This window comes from Gobio gobio, assembly GCF_949357685.1.
Source record: "Gobio gobio genome assembly, chromosome: 20".
Lineage (NCBI taxonomy): Eukaryota > Metazoa > Chordata > Actinopteri > Cypriniformes > Gobionidae > Gobio > Gobio gobio.
Window position 1 is genome coordinate 24,523,363 of NC_137113.1, and position 19,176 is coordinate 24,542,538.

The following is a 19,176-nucleotide window of genomic DNA, read 5'->3' on the forward strand; positions in this document are numbered from 1 at the left end:
GTTGCTCTGATTGGTTGTAGGTCTATCCAATTGAGTGCAGAGGAATTTTCGTTCCTGGTTCGGTTGAAACAAGCCCCATAATCACAGCCCAATGGAGCAGTATCAGACTCATATTCTGACTAGAATCTGAGTATGATGACATCAGGCTAGGTATTTATTGCACAATATGTAAGATTTTTGGATTAAATTAATCAAAAACAACTAGAACAATGTTATGTATTTTGCTGACTTGTTTACATTATCGCAAATGTTTCCAAGAATGTTTAAATCCAGAGAAATAAGCAATTTGAACCAGGACACGGATATATATGACTGGCATAAAGTTGGCGAATTTAGGGACCGTCTCTAAAGTTACATACAACATTGGTAACGTTAAACACGTTTCAAACTTCAATAGCATTTGAAGAGAATGACAGTCATAAAACTGACTGTAAAGTGTTCATCTAGGTGTCAGGTATGATGCACACCTTTTGATATTTAATAAAATAAACCAAATCTAAAATGGCATAGTTGCTCTAAAATCAAATCATATGAATATGCATTATTTCACTAGGATACTGTTTGGGCTCCACAAATGTATCTAATATGATAAAACAGCTCTGCGTTACCCCACATACGCATGAGCGGAAGAAGCGGAAGCGTTCGTCTGCGACATAATAAAATCTCAGCAAAATCAAGGTGTCATCAAGCTACGACTTTGTTTTGAATAAGCGACCTCTAGCGGCGAAAATTACAATAAAATAAAACAGGCTATGAGACTGAGGAATGATTACCTCAAAATGTACGTCCGTATGAAAGTTCGAGGAATTGTATTTAAATGAAATGCATACACATCTTTATCTGTTGTCACATGCCAGTTGATTATCTCTCTGCGTGCCAATGTGCCAAGAAAATATGGTTTCTTGATTAATTCTTGAAATGGGGTTAGTTATTGGAAAGGTTAAACCACAAAAACTTTTTTAAAGATATCCGGAAGGGATATCAGCCTTCCTGGGGAAAATTTCCTCACAGATCGCCACTGTTAGATAAAAAGAGATTTTAAAACTGAATAAAGAGCAGGGGCCACGAAAACAACATTAAATCTGTGTTTGAACTTTCTGAACCATTAGCGTAACATATTAGCTACACTGAAGTATGTTGCTTTAAAAAATCTTCATTGGCGAAATTACGTTTCTTAAATAACCTTAACCAGGGGTCGACAAAACCCTAAAAACTCACTTGGGCGGCATGTTCCTGCCCTGCCCTGCACAGAATATTAGGTCCGGCCCTTTAAGAGCTGCACGGACCAAATTCATTGTAACACCCGATTTCTCATTCAACTCTGTATATGTTCACTAAAGACATATCCGACTGCGTTTACCCGAATAATCGGCAGGACGTGCATTTTTACATATTTTTTACCATTCAAACCCAATAATCTGCGAAACTGGCATTGCGATCTGTCTGAGTGAAAGGCGTGTGCGCGGCTGCGCGCGCTTCAGGTCAGAGTCCGGCAGCGAGCACATCCCGGCCGCGCCGCACTTTTCTATTGCGTTCTTTTTCCTGAGCTGCGTGTATATATTTGACTGTTCTGCTTCCATTGTTTAGTGAATGGTGGAAGCAGAGCTCACTCACACTCGTCCTCACTCCTGCTGTCACACATCGACGCAAATGAAGAAATACTGCTCCTATTAGAGTGCTGTCATTTTTAAAGTACCGGTACTAATACAATTTCATATCGTACCCAACTTACCCAGTCGAATAAAAATATTAACAGAGTCGACGCAGTCGATTGTATCGACCAATCGCGACAGGCCTAGTGTCATTGTACTGTTTTATGTTTTTCTTTAAGAATATAACGAACCCACTATTCAAGAAATTGCCACCCCCGATTTGGCACTTATTCTAAAGCAAAAGTAAAATGAGCACGGCCCTTCATAATGGCTGTATTAATATGTTGTTGCAATACTTGCAATACCTAGCCTGGATGCCAGCCGAACTTAGCCCCGCCCACAACATTTTTACTCGGGCAGTTCGGTCTGGAATTGATCGGTAGAGAAGTAATTATGCCCGAACAGAAACTGTTCGGACCAATGAAATTGTCAGGGCGGGCTTTAGACGATGATGGACAGATGATCAACAGTAACATAATCATCTACGTCATCAAAGGCGCTTGGGTTGAGTTTGTTCTAATCCTAAACGGAGAACTTGTTCGTATGCATTCACCTTTACTATTTCTCTCAGAAATGATGATCGTGTTGGTAAGTACTCTGTGTATCCTTAAATTATTTTTTTACAACACCGGCAAAGATCGTTTACACTAATCTTGTTCTTCTAACGTTAGGCTACTTATTCCAGCGTGCGTGCAGACAGGGTTGCCAAGTTTTTACAACAAAACCTGCCCAATTGCTAACGTTCCTCAAAACTAGCCAAAAACAAGCCCAATAGCTTTCTAGGGGGGGTTCTCCGGGGAAAAAAAGGCATTTGGGGGGTAAAATATGTGTTATTTTGGCAGGGCTGGCAGCTAAAAATCGCATTCCTGGGTTTGTATATCACATAATTGGGGTCGCTTCAACCCGCGGACATGGCAATACAGTGCAGTTGAGTTCTGTTGACATTTGACAACTAACGTTATGCGTCGCTCCGTTGCTCTGATTGGTTGTAGGTCTATCCAATTGAGGTCTTTCCTGGTTCGGTTGAAACAAGCCCCATAATCACAGCCCAACGGAGCGGTCTCAGACTCATATTCTGACTAGAATTGAGTATGACGACGTCAGGCTATGCAATACCTGCAATAATTTTTTTTTTTTTATCGCAATAAAACCCCCTCACCCCCTACATTACAGTAATCAGAATTGGGAGGCAAAGGATTTGACTGATTCAAAATTTAAGCTTAAATTTATTTATGAAAAATATTTCTTATTTGTTCATGATTTGGATGTGTTATTGACATGTTTTGTGTGATTCAACCTACCACTGCTAAAACAGGTAAAAAAAAAAGATCGTTCTGACTGGTTTCTTGTAGGCTGAGTAATAACCTAAGAAAGGTCTGAAGTCTCTTAAGATGACAGTTATTGACATTCAAAATGATTGTTGTGGGTCGGCATAGATGTTTGTTGAGAAAATGTCGTTTGACCATAGCACCGAGCACATTCACTTTTCTTTACACCTTCGAGCATCTGGACATCTTTGTGTCCGTGGACTTTTAATAAAAGTCTTGCATCATTTCATGCAGCAGCTGCTGCACTTAAATTCCCTGAGAGGCAGAGACCTTTTCATTGCTTTATTAATGTAATATCATTAATATCCTCTGAACATCTGAGTGCCTCCTTTTCAGTTTTGGGATATTTATAGTCCTTGGCAGGAGCAGGTATCACAGGGAGGAAAAATGAGTGTGCTTCACTGCGATATACTATATGGGAGGCCGGGGGTGATTATTTGTCAGGAGTAAAACACAGGGAGTATTTATCTATCAAAAGCTCAATTCTGTTTCTTCCTCTGCAGGCCTGATAGAAAAATGGCCACAATAACCATGCGCGCTTGCTGTTGGAACTTTCTGCCTCTCGTTATCTTTTTATTAGCCATCTGTGAGGTACCAAGATAAAATACTAGAATCACAGGCGTTGTTTTTCCTCACACCAGGGTTAAAACAAGAGGTATGCTTCATTGATTGAGATATAATTAAAGCAAAAGGTGGTGTGGGGGATCAATACGGCTTTCACTCGCTGACGGCAACCAAGTCCACAGCAAAATCAACACTGCAGTGTTTCTCGAACCGGCGTCAGCCTCATTAAACACGCAACAAAAATGTGATATGTTTGAAATCGTCTGATTCCAGTCAATAGTAAAACGAATCGCACAAAAAACATTGTGTAAAAAGATACCTAATGCTTGTGTAAAAGAAATGAATTCTACATTGGTAGCCACAGTTGAAGACATTGAAAGATATTTACAAAAATGAACTTTCCAAACACATTTATTGGGCCGATAACATTACTCAAACACAGTGTATGACCATTGTAAACAATGAAACAGAAAAAGGCATCAGCTCTGCTCCAGAAAGTGCGCCAAGCGTAAAATATTCAACTTTTTTTCCCCCATTTATTTTCCCTCTGATATTATTTTTTTAAATGTTTATTTGTATCTTTACATATTCATTTTCAGCATGAATAATTATATTTACAAGGCCAAGACACTTTTTTTTCCCCACAGACAACGTCATCCCATAGTCTTCTTTATAATGGTTTTTGTCTTGACAATAAACCTGCAAGGCTGCCTCTCCCTCCTCTCCACAGCGTGAACGAGAATAAAGATTGAGAATGCAGTTATGTTTCAAGGATGTCTCTGTATTGGTAGGGTGGTTCAATGTCCTGTCCCTTTTTCCAACATTGGTAGCAAGTTGTCCATATGTACAAAGGCTAAAAACATTCAGTTCCATTTGTGAAGAGCCTATGAAATAAATGTTATATTTTAAGTTTTTTCCCAAAAAAAGGTATCAAAACATTTGTGTAGTTATAACTGTATGTCACTAGCTTTGATTGGATGTATGAAATTGGATTGCTTTGCCAGCAGTGCAAAGTCTCTTCTTGCTGGGGTTTGTTTTTTTTCTTTACAATGCCATGACTTTATCTGGCAGGACATGTGTCAGTCTTCATTCTGTACTTCTCCATGAGCATTTCTCTTCATTCTCTTCCACGTAGTTAGTGTTCTTGGGCTGGTCTGCATGCTGGCTCTATTTCAGCAGCCATTCATTCACTGTATGGGAAAAAAATAAATAAAAATGTTGTTTATATTTTTCACTCTTGATGATCCCCCTTCATTCTAAGTCATCATAAGATCACAGATTGTTCAAACAGCCCATATAAAGAGCCCTGTATTGTGTGAAATAGCCTTTTCTGAACCTAATCCAAGTGCAAAAGTCACTTTACAAATAAAACATTATAATTATAACTCTTTCCCCTCCATTGACAGAAATTTGTGAGACAATGCTTCCCTGCCATTGAAGGCTGCAGGACAACCGCGGGAGTCAAAGTATCTGAAAGATGATGCCATGGTTGCAGTATTTCTTCTGGACAGGTAGGCACATGGTATTATTTAGAGGTCGACCGATAGTGGATTTTACCGATACCGATAACTAGGTTGGACCGCACTTGCCGATAACCGATTAATCGACCGATAGTTTTTAAAATGGATACTGGATAAAAAAAAACATAATTAAAACAGTGCTGAACTTTGAAAATGTGCTAAATTAAGAACATATAAATATGGATATTAAAATTAGAAGTTCTAACATAACAAATTCTTCAGAAAATACTTTAAACATTCAAATATTACAGGTCAAATTTGTTTCTTTACATATAATCTAGAAACATGCATGTACATTTCATAGGTAACACTAGGCAAGTCCCTATGCAACAAGAATGTATTAGCTTACATGAACTATATGCATTATGCATACATTTTTACAGCATGTATTAATATGAGCAATACAATTGTACCTTGATCATTCATGTTAGTTCATAGTGCATTAACCAAGGTTAACAGATAGAAATTCAAACAATTTAATGTTGAAATTAACATACTAACGATGAACAATACTTCCACAGCATTTATTAACCTTAGTCAATGTTACAAATGGAATCTTATGGTAGTGTTACCATTTCATATAAATCCAAACAGTCTGCTTTTTAGAAGGAAATTATCTAATAAAAAACTAATGCGCTTCTGCTTTGTTTATGTCGGCAGCATGACGATACAGTTTGCGTTCTCACATCACTAATTTTATGTGTGCAACATTTGGGTCGGACTTGCGTGTGTTTTTTTATCACATTGTTTACACTGCTTGAGGTACTGCTAATGTTAGCGTCCTCTCATCCTCGTTGACAAACATACACACTGCTGTTATTTACCTGAGTTTTTTTTTACCTCTAGAGGCCGCTCTCGTGCTATATACTGTCAGCAGACCCTTCTCAGAGCTCTTGTACTGTGTAATAACAGCGCACACATCTCAGCCGCTCAAGCAACGGACGCAACGTGGGAAAACTATCGGTGAGGATTTTTGCCAATCAGCTATCGTGCCGATTAATCGGCAAAACCGATGAATCGGTCGACCTCTAGTATTATTTAATTTTGTGGTATTTTGATAACGCATTATGTAGCTTATGTAGTTTGTGAACCTTTACGAATTAGCTCAACGACAGCAGCACCCAGAGTCTAATCAGAAACCCTGTCATGCAATAAATATTTAACCGATAAAACTTATTAGGGATGCACAATATTATTGGTACGACATCGGAAACAGCCAATAAACACTTAAAATATAAAAATCGCATTGGCCGATATGATAACATGTTGATAAACGCCTGCAAGAACTCGAGTGTACAAGCTATAGCGATAAGATCATGTCAGCAGTGTGGTAAAACAAGCAAATGCATTGCATGTATGGTGATTTATATTGACAATTTTTAAATGCTGCCTTGAATTTGTGAATGCGCAACAGTGACAGGCGCAGCAGCCTCCACAGCAGCAGAAGCCTCCTCCAGGTCCTAGTGCCCGGCCGTTAGAATGTTATATATATTTAGTGTGGGCGCTGCTGTTATAGTAATACAATGAAAAGTAGAATACACAAATAACTTGAAGTTGCTTCTTTTTCTGAATAAATAAATTGTCATAAATCACAAGCATGAAACTTGTAAATTAAATACTTTTATATAGGGTTTATTAATAAAACTATGAAATGGATGATGATAAAAAAACAAAAAAACCAATGGAAAAATAATCCAAGGAGCTCTAAAATAATTGTAGAATTTTTTATTTGAAGGAAAGACAGCATCAACTGACGTCATGCCACCCCCACTTCATGTACACAAACGTTAAATCTAAAAATAAATATTTAGGTTACAACTGCATCTGTTTATTATTTTCAGAGCTTTTACTCTTATTATAAAAAGAACTTTATTAACATTTATTTATCTTTAACAAGTATCCTTTAAGTAAGGAGACCTCAAAAATCTGAAACCAGATTTCTTGCTCAAAATGGTGTTGTTTCCAAACAAAGGGAGAAAATAAACGTGCATTGGCCAAAATGAGTTGAAAAATATCGACACATATCCAATATCGTGCATCCCTAAAACGTATCGATCATCGATTAAAGGATTAGTTCACTTTTAAATAAACTTTTGCTGATAATTTACTCACCCCCATGTCATCCAAGATGTCCATGTCTTTCTTTCTGCAGTCAAAAATAAATTAAGGTTTTGGATGAAAACAGTCCAGGGGTTTTCTCCATATAATGGACTTCAGTGGGACCCAAACGGTTCAAGGTCCAAATGAAAGTTTCAGTGCAGCTTCAAAGTGCTTTAAACGATACCAGATGATGAATAAGGGTCTTATCTAGCGAAACGATCAGTTTCTGCGAGAAACCGAGCAGTATTTATGCTATTATTTTATCTCTTAACAGAGGAACGAGATCGTCTCTGAGCTCCGCCATTACTTCCGGAGAGTGAGGTCAAATTAGATCGTGGTTATAGATATATCGATAGTAGATGCCTCATTCTACTGATCCATGCAGTCGCTAATGAGGCATCTACGTATACTCTATGACCACAATCAAATTTGACCTCACTCTCCGGAAGTAATGGCGGAGCTCAGAGACGATCGCGTTCCTCTGTTAAGAGGTAAAATAATAGCATAAATACTGCTCGGTTTCTCACAGAAACTGATGGTTTGGTTAGATAAGACCCTTATTCATCATCTGGTATCGTTTAAAGCCCTTTGAAGCTGCACTGAAACTGTCATTTGGACCTTGAACCGTTTGGATCCCACTGAAGTCCATTATATGGAGAAAAACCCTGGACTGTTTTCATCCAAAACCTTAATTTCTTTTCGACTGCAGAAAGAAAGACATGGACATCTTGGATGACATGGGGGTGAGTAAATTATCAGCAAAAGTTTATTTAAAAGTGAACTAATCCTTTAAGCAGGGTTATGTGCATGAGTGCTGCTTAACCGCGAAACACAGGAGGAAAAATGAAGCGAGTGCACTGAACTTCTGTTTGGGACCATTTCAAGCACCTTCATCATGACTATAAGAATGCGTGTGCATTCGCAGCCTTTTGTTTTGTGCAAATGCAAGTTGTAATAATAATGACTGTATGGGACTGTCATATTACATGTTAGAGCAATATTGTAATAAAACATTTCGTTCAGTTGCTGCGTTTCATCGTGTTGCTCCAGGAAGAGTGCGTGCACAACATGAGTCACTCATTCTGACTCGCACGTAACTTGAGGGCCCTAGACATACGCTTTCAATGCTAGCAGGCTACAGTTAGCATTTCCCAGATGACTGATTGCACCTTTAATGGCTATGTAAACAAATACAATGAATATATTTATGTAGACTATGCTATAAATTAATTGCAAAACAAGTAGGGCTGCACAATGTATTGTTTCAGCATCAACATCACGATGTGCACATCCGCGATAGTCTTGTCACTGGTGTACGATGTCAAGTATGGGAATCGTAGTTGATCAGTGATCCAGACAGACCAGACGGTTCGGAAACGCAGGTGATTCGCTGATTATTTGCAAAGTTTAGCCATCATAGAGTTAAAGTTTATCATTTGAACATATTTTTAAGTCCTGTCAGCTCAAACATTCAAGCGAGTTTAAAGCATTCAAGCGCAAGACGACGCAAAAGAGAACTCAATTCTGAACTCACTTAGACAACTTGGATTGTGCACTTTTCCCTCAGTATCCTATTTTTTTTATGCAACGTCTCGTCTGACATCGTGTTTGAAAATATTTTGATATCTCAAGTCGAGATATCATCCAGTCTTGTCTTCGTGTCACAGTCCTGCAAATAATCACTGATGCTCGAGGAGCCAACACACGGTATTATTAACTAGAGGTATGTGAACTTTTGAACAGAATCAGTTTAAAATCAGTTGGAATACAGGTAAATATGTTCTGTGGTACTTAACAACATACAAAATGTCTTGCTATTTTTTTTCTATTTCTAGCTCCTGTTCTGTAAGACTATAACATTGTGTTCATGTTCATTGTGTAGTTTCCCAGAATGACAATTTTCTCTTGCACTCTGAATATCACCACCTCGAGCTAAAATTTAACATTCAATTAGCCTGCAGACACCTCGCTGTGCTAGCTACAAAAGAATGTGTCTCCCTGGTTAAGATACATGACCTCAGATGCCTAACCAACACTAATTAAATGCCTCTATCTGTTCCTTCTCCTCCAAGATATTTACATCTTTTAACAACTCAAATGTAATAAATGGAAGGAACCTTTTATGTATCGCTCATTTACCCGCTGGGGTGGTAAATTCAACCTCTCACATAAGTGCCGCACGACTCTGATTTATCAGTTCACTGCTGTATCAAGAGTACAAGAGAATTCTCCATAATGAAATTTTGCGATAAGAGCAGGCTCAATAAAAGAGACCTTCTTTTTCTCTTTCATGATGCTTTAGTGCTGAAACAATATGCGACAATCTCAGGCTTTACAGAGACTCCTAAAGCTCTTACACAAGCTCAGTCAATAAATGATGCATGGTCAAGAGGAGATTATCAGTAATTATCTGAACATTTTCAACGGGAGGACAGAGCAACTGGCGAGTTTATTTTATAAAACACAGATTTTCTGTGTACACGACACATTAAAGGAAATGGGTAATTAAATAGTTGTTTTGAGGGTAAATATTTGCTCGTAAACTACTGAATAATTAATTGCACTCATCTAATATGTTCAGAATGCTCGTTTATGTGCATGTGCTCATGTTTTTGAATGTTGTATAACATTAAAAAATACCTGAATCACACATTATGAAACCTATTGAGTAGGGATGCACCGAAATTAAAATTCTTGTCCGAAGCCGAATAATAAAACACTTGGCCGAAGGCCAAAGCCAAATACCGGACGTGTTTTTTTTTCGATATCTTATTCCATTTATTTTGCCAAATTTTTCACCATTGCATAAATTAAATAGTAAAAATTTGCTTTTTACTATTTTGTCTTGCTTTTTTAAAAAAAAAGAAAAATAAATTAATATTTAAAATTATTTATTTAACACTGACATTTTTTTTAGCATTCCAGCAGACATTTATACAAACAAAGCACAATTTTTTTTTTTTTTTTTGTGGTCATCTCTTATCTTTGGCCTATTATGCCTACAGGTATCATAATCAAATCACTAAGGGTGCTTCTGAAATCACTCAGGGTGCTCTATTGAAGTGCAGATGTAGGCCAAGCAACGGCTCTACCACAGCAGTGAGTGTACAGTGAGACATTTAAGATTATTTAGAATTGTAAAAATATATTGCAACTAATATTTTTCTATTACTCTATTAGTCTGCCTTTACATTGCTTTAATGCGTTACTATTTCACTTCCGAAACTTTGCAGCGTGCAACTGGCCATTAATCCTGTTTGCAACATGAAAAACAATAGTTTTATTCAATGGATTATAGACTGTAGACTCGAAAGCCAGCCAAAACCACTCCATTTACGATCACTAAACGCTGTCGCTATGTCAGTTCATCGCAATCTCACAAAGTTCAATGAAGCTGCTAACAATGCACAATAAATATCTTACTTGCGTCAATTCGTGTCTACACTTTGTTTGTTTGTTTTTGAGAGGTTTTGCGAGCCTGTCACCACTGCAGAAACACTTTGTAAATGGATACATTTGACGTTCTACAGACACAAAAATACGCACTGGAGCATTTGCCAATATAATTATTACAGTATCAATTGAAGGTGCTCTTGCTTGCATTTGAAGGTAGAGCTTAGACACAAAAATGGCCGTTTGCAGACACTGTCTATCTCGGACACTTTAATGCTTCCACACTTCCGACATGTTTGCTGCATTTAGAAGCGTGCGCGCATCTCTCTCTCTCTCTCTCTCTCTCTCGCTGGTTGTTATATTTGATTGCGTCATCAAAAACAGTCATTGTTCGGTTAAATTTATTCTGTCTATTCACTTATTCAATTTTTGCTATTTTCGTCCGAATAATTTCGGTTGTCGAACATTTGGTGCATCCCTACTATTGAGCTATCTGGTTGCCTACTAACAGCTTTATGAAGCAGTGTTAATTTTGACGGTAAATTTTGATTTAGTTTTAGTCATAGTCTTTCGACTGAAATGCCTTTTAACTTTAATATTTAACTGTCATATTTTAGTCATCTGAATTGTTTTAGTTACTAAATATCACAAGATTTTAGTTGACTAAATCTACAGTAGATTAGACAAAAATCTAATGGGTTTAGTTCAGTTGCAATACATCAAAAGCATTTCTCTAAAATTTCCAAATTCAATATATAATCCTGGAGAAAACATATTAACCTGTTAAAATGAATGATATTAAAGTTTGAATACAGACACAGCTTTAACTGCTGTGACATGAATTGTCTTTTTTTATCTTAAAATTAAATAAAACCACTTGTCATTCAGAAACTAGAACATGACCTTATTAAAGGGATAGTTCACCCCAAAATGAAAATGACCCCAAGCCATTCTAGGTGTGTATGACTTTCTTCTTTCAGCCAAACACAATCGGAGTTATATTAAATAATATCCTGGCTCTTTCAAGCTTTATAATGGCAGTAAATGGAGGGACACGATTTTGAAGCCCAAAATAGCACATCCATCCGGCCAAGGCCTTCAAGTGAAGCGATGCGTTTGTGTAAGAAAAATATCCATATTTAAAATTTTCTAAACTAAAATAACTAGCTTCCGACAGATGGCCGTAAGCACTGATTTATAGCAAAGAGTAACTCCTGACCTGACGCATTGACCAATGCAGAAGCACAGAGGATAGAGCAAAACAAAAACTCTTTAAAACGAGAGTTTTTAAAGAGAAATGTTGGTGGATTTCGATATAAGAGACGAGGAGCTTCAGTTTGTTGCCCAGCCTTATTTGTTTGAATTTATGTTGTTTTCTACATCGTGTCAGGGGTTACTCTTTTGGCGTAAGTCGACTTGCATAGGCTGTCTGCCTGTCTGCTAGTTATTTTATAGTCTCTATACTATTTTAAATATGAATATTTTTCTTACAAAGACGCATCACTTTGCTTCAGAAGGCCTTCATTAACCCCCTAGAGCCGTATGGATTACTTTTATGATGGATGGATGCACTTTTTTTGGAGTTAAAAATCAGGACCACCATTCGCTAGCATTATAAAGCTTGGAAGAACACCAATTGTGTACGTCAGAAAGAAGATAGTCATGTCATATACACCTAGGATGGCTTAAGGGTGAGCAAATCATGGGATCATTTTAATTTTTGGGTGAAGTTACCCTTTAAATGATTTATGCATTACTTTCACTTACTGTATAATTGACAGTGTTTACGTGTATACATTTTGAAAATTTTGTGTGAATTTGTCCGTTCAAACGCAGAAAGACACGAAAGAGAGCTCCGTTACTTGTGAGCTGATGTCTGTGAGGCAGCTTAGGCCCCGATCAGACAGAACGTGTTTTTGACGTGAGGCGTCTTTTTTAAATTGTTTTCTACTGGACATGCAGCAAGACAATTTACAATTTAAATGTGCTCATCTACCATGCAGGACATCAGTTCTGACTGAATCTCTTCTCAAATCATCCCGCCATAATATTTTCATCTAATTTTTATTTGTTGACGGTAATCGATTTGTCATATTTTTTGTCATTCAAAATGTTTTTTTATTTAGTTTGACAGAAGGCGTTTCTTTTGAATAAACATTGGTACTACCTTTACCAAACACTTCAAAATGTCACAAATGTGTAAAGTGAGGTGCAAATTGAGGAGAATAATTTTTTTGTTGTGAGCTGGTTTAGTCTCTAACACAAAGCGGGCTGAGAGATCACAGGAAGAAGCACAGAGACACTGACCTCGGTACTGCAGCTTCTGTGCCCTATTGTTGGGGCAGTCCTTGCCCTGCATGCTGAAGTTGATGTTGGTGCGGATACAGCGGTTGTTCAGAGGCTGTACTGGGCGCACATTGTCACTCATGCTGAGGAATATCTGCGAGGGCTGGTTCTGACTTAGCAGTCGCATGGAGTGCATCTGTAAGGATGACACAGACGGAGCAAACGTTTTATTTCGACTCGCTGATGGCAGGTCACGCAATTATCGCACAGTCAATCCAATCCCAACAGACCCGCATCAAAAAGCAACTAGGGAGCTACGTGAGAGTCATTCAAGAACAGATTATATTACATATCATCAAAACAGTATATCTGCAGTGTCAAAAGTGACACATTCTGCCTTTAAGAAGCATGGCGTTAGCTGAATCCATAAAAAAAAGATTCTTAGATCAAGTAAATAACTTAATTCCATTTTTTGTTTACTTGCTGTTTTGAAGTGCTAAGAACTTTTAGTAATGCATATTGTTGCAGCGTTTTTATAACGATCTGATTAAAAAAAATTAAAAAAAAACAAGCAGAGCCAAAGATGACATGGATTAATGCATTTTTTGTTTTGTTTAAATAAGCTTTATAGTGAAATGGTTGTTGTAAGGTCTTATTTGCCCTCTTCCCAGCATGTGGACATGAATAATTAATATGGTTGCATTGTGAGACTGTTTGCCAGTTTTATTTACACTGTTGTTGTCTTGTGATGTCTAGATGAGTGTTTCTCTTTACTTAAAATGATCAGTTAGTTGTTACTGTTGTCGTGTTCTAAATCTTCTGTGTGGCAGATTAGATTAGATACACTATATTGATAAAAGTTTTGGGATGTCTGCTTTTACGTGCACATGAACTTTAATGACATCCCATTCTTAATCCGTAGGGTTTAATATGGAGTTGGTCCGCCCTTTGCAGCTACAACAGCTTCCACTCTTCTGGGAAGGCTTTCCACAAGGTTTAGGAGTGTGTTTATGGGAATTTTTGACCATTCTTGTAGAAGCGCATTTGTGAGGTCAGGCACCGATGTTGGACAGGAAGGCAGTCTCCGCTCGAATTCATCCCAAAGGTGTTCTATCGGGATGAGGTCAGGAAAAGTTCCTCCACACCGAATTCGCTCATCCATGTCTTTATGGACCTTGTTTTCTGCACTGGTGTGCAGTCATGTTGGAACAGGAATGGGCCATCCCCAAAAAACCCACAAAGCTGGGAGCATGAAATTGTCCAAATGTCTTGGCTGAGTTGCTGTTGTTCCCAATTGCTTCCACTTTATTATAATTATAATACCAATAACAGATTCAATTTCACGAATGGACTTATTGCACAGGTGGCAACCTATCACGGTACCACACTTGAATTCACTGAGCTCCTGAGAGTGACCCATTCTTTCACAAATGTTTGTAGAAGCAGTCTGCATGCCTAGGTTCTTGATTTTATACACCTGGGGCCAGGGAAGTGATTGGAAAACCTGAATTCATTGATTTGGAGGGGTGTCCCAATACTTTTGGCAATATAGTGTATTGGTTAGATTAGACATAATATTGAACAACCATGAAAATATAGGGAAACTATTTGCATATAACTTAAGTTCTTAAAACTGAAATACTTCATACAACTTCTTACACTGTGTCTACACCGGACGCGACCGTTGATGCAATAGCTAGAAGCTGTCTGCACTGGACGCGACAAAGCGACCGTTGCAAAGCATTTGTCCATGTCAGTATGTCATAAATAGAACAAGGCATCAGTTTAGACAACATCATGGATTATAATGGGTTATATTGTCTTTTGTTGTGCCGCTCGCGTCCGGTGTAGACACGGTGTTAGAATTACATGATCTAAATAGGTAATTGTTACAGTGATGGCAGCATTAGAAATTCAGTCAACAGATTTACTTGAAATAATTTTGTGAATACATTTTTTTTTTTCAAGTTTAATGAACACAATTTGAACAGTGTATGTTGATTCACCTGCATCTTTGTGACGTAAATCGGCTTGTTCATCAGAATCCATGTTGCGGTCTCGTAGCACGGTGGGATTGTCATAGACCCTTCGTAAGTGATAAAACTTGCTGTCTCTGGATAGACCTCCTCGATGTTTAGCCCCGAGAGAAGGTATGCGTCATCTACACACACACACACACACACACAAAAATGCATGCTAAAGTTTTGTTTCTCATCGATGAAAACTCATTCTAGATAGCCAATTCACAAACGTGAATTTTTACATTTTAATAATATAAATGGCCAAGTCTTCATCCCAACCCAAAATTCAATATATAAAGTAACAAAATAATGTCTTAAAATGATGTCCAAACAACAAAAGCAAAGCAAAAAGCAACAATGTTAACCAAAAAAAGTCTATCTTTGCTTGTCAACAATTTTTTTCAGCATTTATGCTTTGCCTTTGATTTGTTGGATGAATGGTGACAGCGCATATTATTTTGACTTCACAATAGTAGGCCGACATGAGATAATGTTGCACTGAATTTATGAGGAACAGCAATATTGAACCCACCTTCCACTGACAACAGACAAGTAATAGGTTCCGGCTCACATCAGCCAGAGGAAATAGTTTGTTATTCTCCCTCCATCCCATTGATTACCACTCTATCTCTTATCTCCCCACATGTTTGCAATTCCGCCTGCGTCATTGCGCAGAACTTTGATAGCTTTGGTGGCATAAATAATTCTTTTTGGCTGTGGAGGAGGGGGGGGGTACGTTTGAAAAATACATGTGCTAGCTCCACTGCCGGTGCAGCGAGAGCTGGTAGTAGTGCGTTTCCAAAGATTCAACCGGGAACGAAGCGGGAGGCCAGAGAGGCAGAGTGGGGGGGGGGGTTCTGACAGCTGTCAAAGCCCACGCTCCTCTGCCCTCCCCCTGACAGTGCTGTCGAGTCCTCCCTGAGCTCAGCTAGCCTGTGTTCATGCGCCGCTGCGGCCTGGGAGACACGCACCAGCCACCAGGGGTCAGAACATTTTATCTATTCATCCGCTCTTTCCCCACCCCTATTAATTAAATTATGAAGGCCTTTTTTCCAAAAGTCCCTCTGGTGAGTTAAAGGATAATGCCACGGAACATTTCCACTACACTGCATGTCAGCAACAGCCATGAAATATTCCCAAACTAGAAAGTGGTCTGAGTTTTCAAGGCTGAATACATTTGTCTCGTGCCTTCAAACCGCTGCTGTCAATCAATAATTAGCATGAAGTTTTAGCATGAATTGCGAGTATTTGCCTATTGTTCTAGAAATTGTATGACTAACACTAGAGCTGGGAAAAAAAAAAAAAGATTTCTCTTTTACGAACCAACATCGATTCTTAAATCCCAAGGATCGATTAGTCATCCTGTTTTCAGTTGATAAATGAACGTAACATTGTAGAGCCCCTCCCATTCAATAAATCTCAATAAGCTTTATGCTTTGTTACTTTTGATATGAAACGGTCTCAGAATTCAAATGATGTCTATTTTATTATGAAATTAAAAAAATCGTATTGAAATCATTCGAATCATGAAATTGGTGTTAATACCCAACCCTACAAGCCATGTATTTGTCCACAACACAATCCATCATAAAACAGACTATCAAAATATTTTTTCTCTGTTTGCACTTTCTTTTAGAATGTTCTGCAGCTGAACAGCATAAAACTAAGAACACATATCTTTTATTTTTCATGACTAATATGATGCTTCACCAGTCAACTTGCCTTTTATATTTTTTCTAGAGGAACTTCAGGGATGTTAATTTGTGATTTTAAAATATCACCGCATGAATAATGAGGAATTATGAATCTTTAACCCTACTCGGACGGGACTAGTTCTCTAAACAACTATTTATTGTAAAATCCTACTTAAGTCAATTTCACAAGTTTATAGAAATGGATGTTTATAAACTCAATTTGTTCAGACAGGCAGCAAAAGGTACATTTTCTGATGTATCTGACTCAAGTGAGTATTTTTTAGTCAGAATTGCCAAAAAAAGTATGTTTTTTTTTTAAGAAATTCATTTTTTTATTCAGTAAGGATGCATTAAATTGATCAACAGTATTTTTCTCTTTCAAATAAATGCTGTTTTTAAAATTTTCCATTCAAACAAACAAAAAAAATGTATCAAGGTTTCCACAAAAATATTAAGCTTTTTTCATAATACGATATGTTTCTTGAGCACCAAATCATGATTTTTGAAGGATCATAACACTGACACACACAGGATAAATCAATAAAACATTCAAATAAATTTTAAATTGCACTAATATTTCATAATTTTACCGTTTTCTGTATTTCTGATCAAATAAAATGCATTCTGGTGAGCACATTTTTGAAAAAAATCATACCAACTCCAAACTTTTGATTGGTAGTGTAAAATTGTATTATAATGGGTATGAATGGTCAGACCTGATTTAAAATATGAATGTGATGTAGCATCAGTGCTCAAAATTGTGTCTGAATACAAATGAACTCATTCTTTCCTATGTAATATTCACTATGTAGTGAATAGCAAACGAGTAAATGAGTCAGCATTGTTGGACACAGTATATGCATGAATGCATAATAGGCATCTCTGTTGTTTTATTTTCTCATGCGTCTTATGTTTATCATAACATCTTGCGGCGGTGCTGACTCATAAGACGTCTACTCTCAGATCCCATGGTGATGCTTACATCATAACTCCAGCAACTGATAAAAAATACACCTGATATTGACTACACTGCCTGAACAAACAAATGCAAAATGTCAGTACTATCAAACGCATTTGAAAACCAAATCAGATTTAGTGTCAAAATGGTCAACAATATCATTTTTCCACTTACTCTTATACGTTATTCTTGTGATGGTGTCTCTGTTCAACATTCGATTCAGAAGTGAATTTGAAGTCTCGGATATCTGAAATGGAACAGATGTCAAGAGAGGAAGGGCGGAATAGTGAAAACAGATGAGAAGGACAGGGTGATAGACAGGAGAGGGCAGGGAGAAAGTAAAGAGAAGCATTATTAGTGACAACTTTATTTCTAAATAGCAGACATGACACTTATTTCTAAACAAAGATCTCAAGGGAAGTGAATCTCCCAGTCATTCAGTTTATAATGTAAAAGAATGAAGTGTTAGCATCACGTCTCTTGAAATGTACTCAATCCATTAAGATGCTGAAACTCTTTTTACTGCATTCAAATGCAGCAGGATGAACCCAACAGTGTTCTGTAATTAAATGACACTAGCTAGAATCACAACTAGACAAACTGACGTGTTTGCAATGAAAACTACAGATGGGTTCTTCAAAAACTGCTTTTAGAAAGTAGTAAGAGAGCATTAGCGGAGCCAATGAGAAACATGGTTACCATGCTTTTCTTTGACTCCACTTTAGTTGCTAATTTGAAACGCTTTAAATCTGAATGATTACAAGAAATGTGCCTTGTGACTACACAAATTGCTTCTCTTTTGACCTCCTCATTGAGTGAACAGTGAAGTCTAAGGTTTAAAAGTCTTAGTCCCATCATTTTGAGACTTTCTGTGATATAACCTGAGGCTGCAGCTTGCCATTATCTCTTCCAAGAAATAATTAGGGTTGCCTACACATCGTCTGGAGGAAAAAAAAAAAAAGAATAGCTTTACTATCCCTCACAATTAAAGTTTTTGCCTGGCTAAGAATACTGCATTTGCTAACAACTTTGCAATCCATACAAACAGCTGTTTATACCACAAACAAAATGGCTGGCTTCTCCTCAACCTCCTCCATTTTGTGTATGTCCCTCCAAATGATGGTGTATTTTCTTGAGATTCTTAGCTTCAAACTATTTAGACTCATATGGGAGTCTCTCCTCCTGGAGCTGACACCATAACTGGGAACACAGCATGGGGTACCTCAGAAAATGGCTTTGGGAATGACTCTAAAAATGAAAATAAGTGCAAGGAAATGGGAGTAAAGTCTCAATGTTCCCAGTAAGATTACTGAGGACAGTGGAAGTGGGACAGTGGATCAACAGTGGGACAAGGGGAGGACAGTGGCCGCAGTATAGTGTATCTGAACTGTATAAAAGCAGTTGTATAATCTCTTGTATTATACAATGAGTCAGAGCAATGAACCTGAAAATCTATAAATATATTCTTACAAAAAATACCATAGTAAACATATTTTCCGCCAAAATACCATCGTTATTATACAATTATTATTATTATTATTAACAATTGATAATTATAATCAATTAAACAACAAAAGTTTCTGATGACTTTATATATGGTTCATATACATTTATCAGGGTTTTACTTTAGTTAGTGTGTAGTGTTGCTGTTTGAACATAA

General features: G+C 37.5%; 1 protein-coding gene across 1 annotated transcript in view; it reads right to left on the reverse strand.

The window, feature by feature from the left end:
• Positions 1-3,939: 3,939 nt before the first annotated feature.
• The window catches only part of ca10a (carbonic anhydrase Xa), a 217,641-nt gene continuing 202,404 nt past the window's right edge, over positions 3,940-19,176 (reverse strand). The window contains exons 6-9 of the mRNA XM_079845755.1: positions 17,691-17,763; positions 14,850-15,004; positions 12,865-13,039; positions 3,940-4,734 (exon numbers count right to left, since the gene is read on the reverse strand). Coding sequence (XP_079701881.1) covers positions 4,712-4,734; positions 12,865-13,039; positions 14,850-15,004; positions 17,691-17,763 — 426 coding nt within the window. The 3' untranslated portion in view covers positions 3,940-4,711. The remainder of the gene's footprint in view (positions 4,735-12,864; positions 13,040-14,849; positions 15,005-17,690; positions 17,764-19,176) is intronic.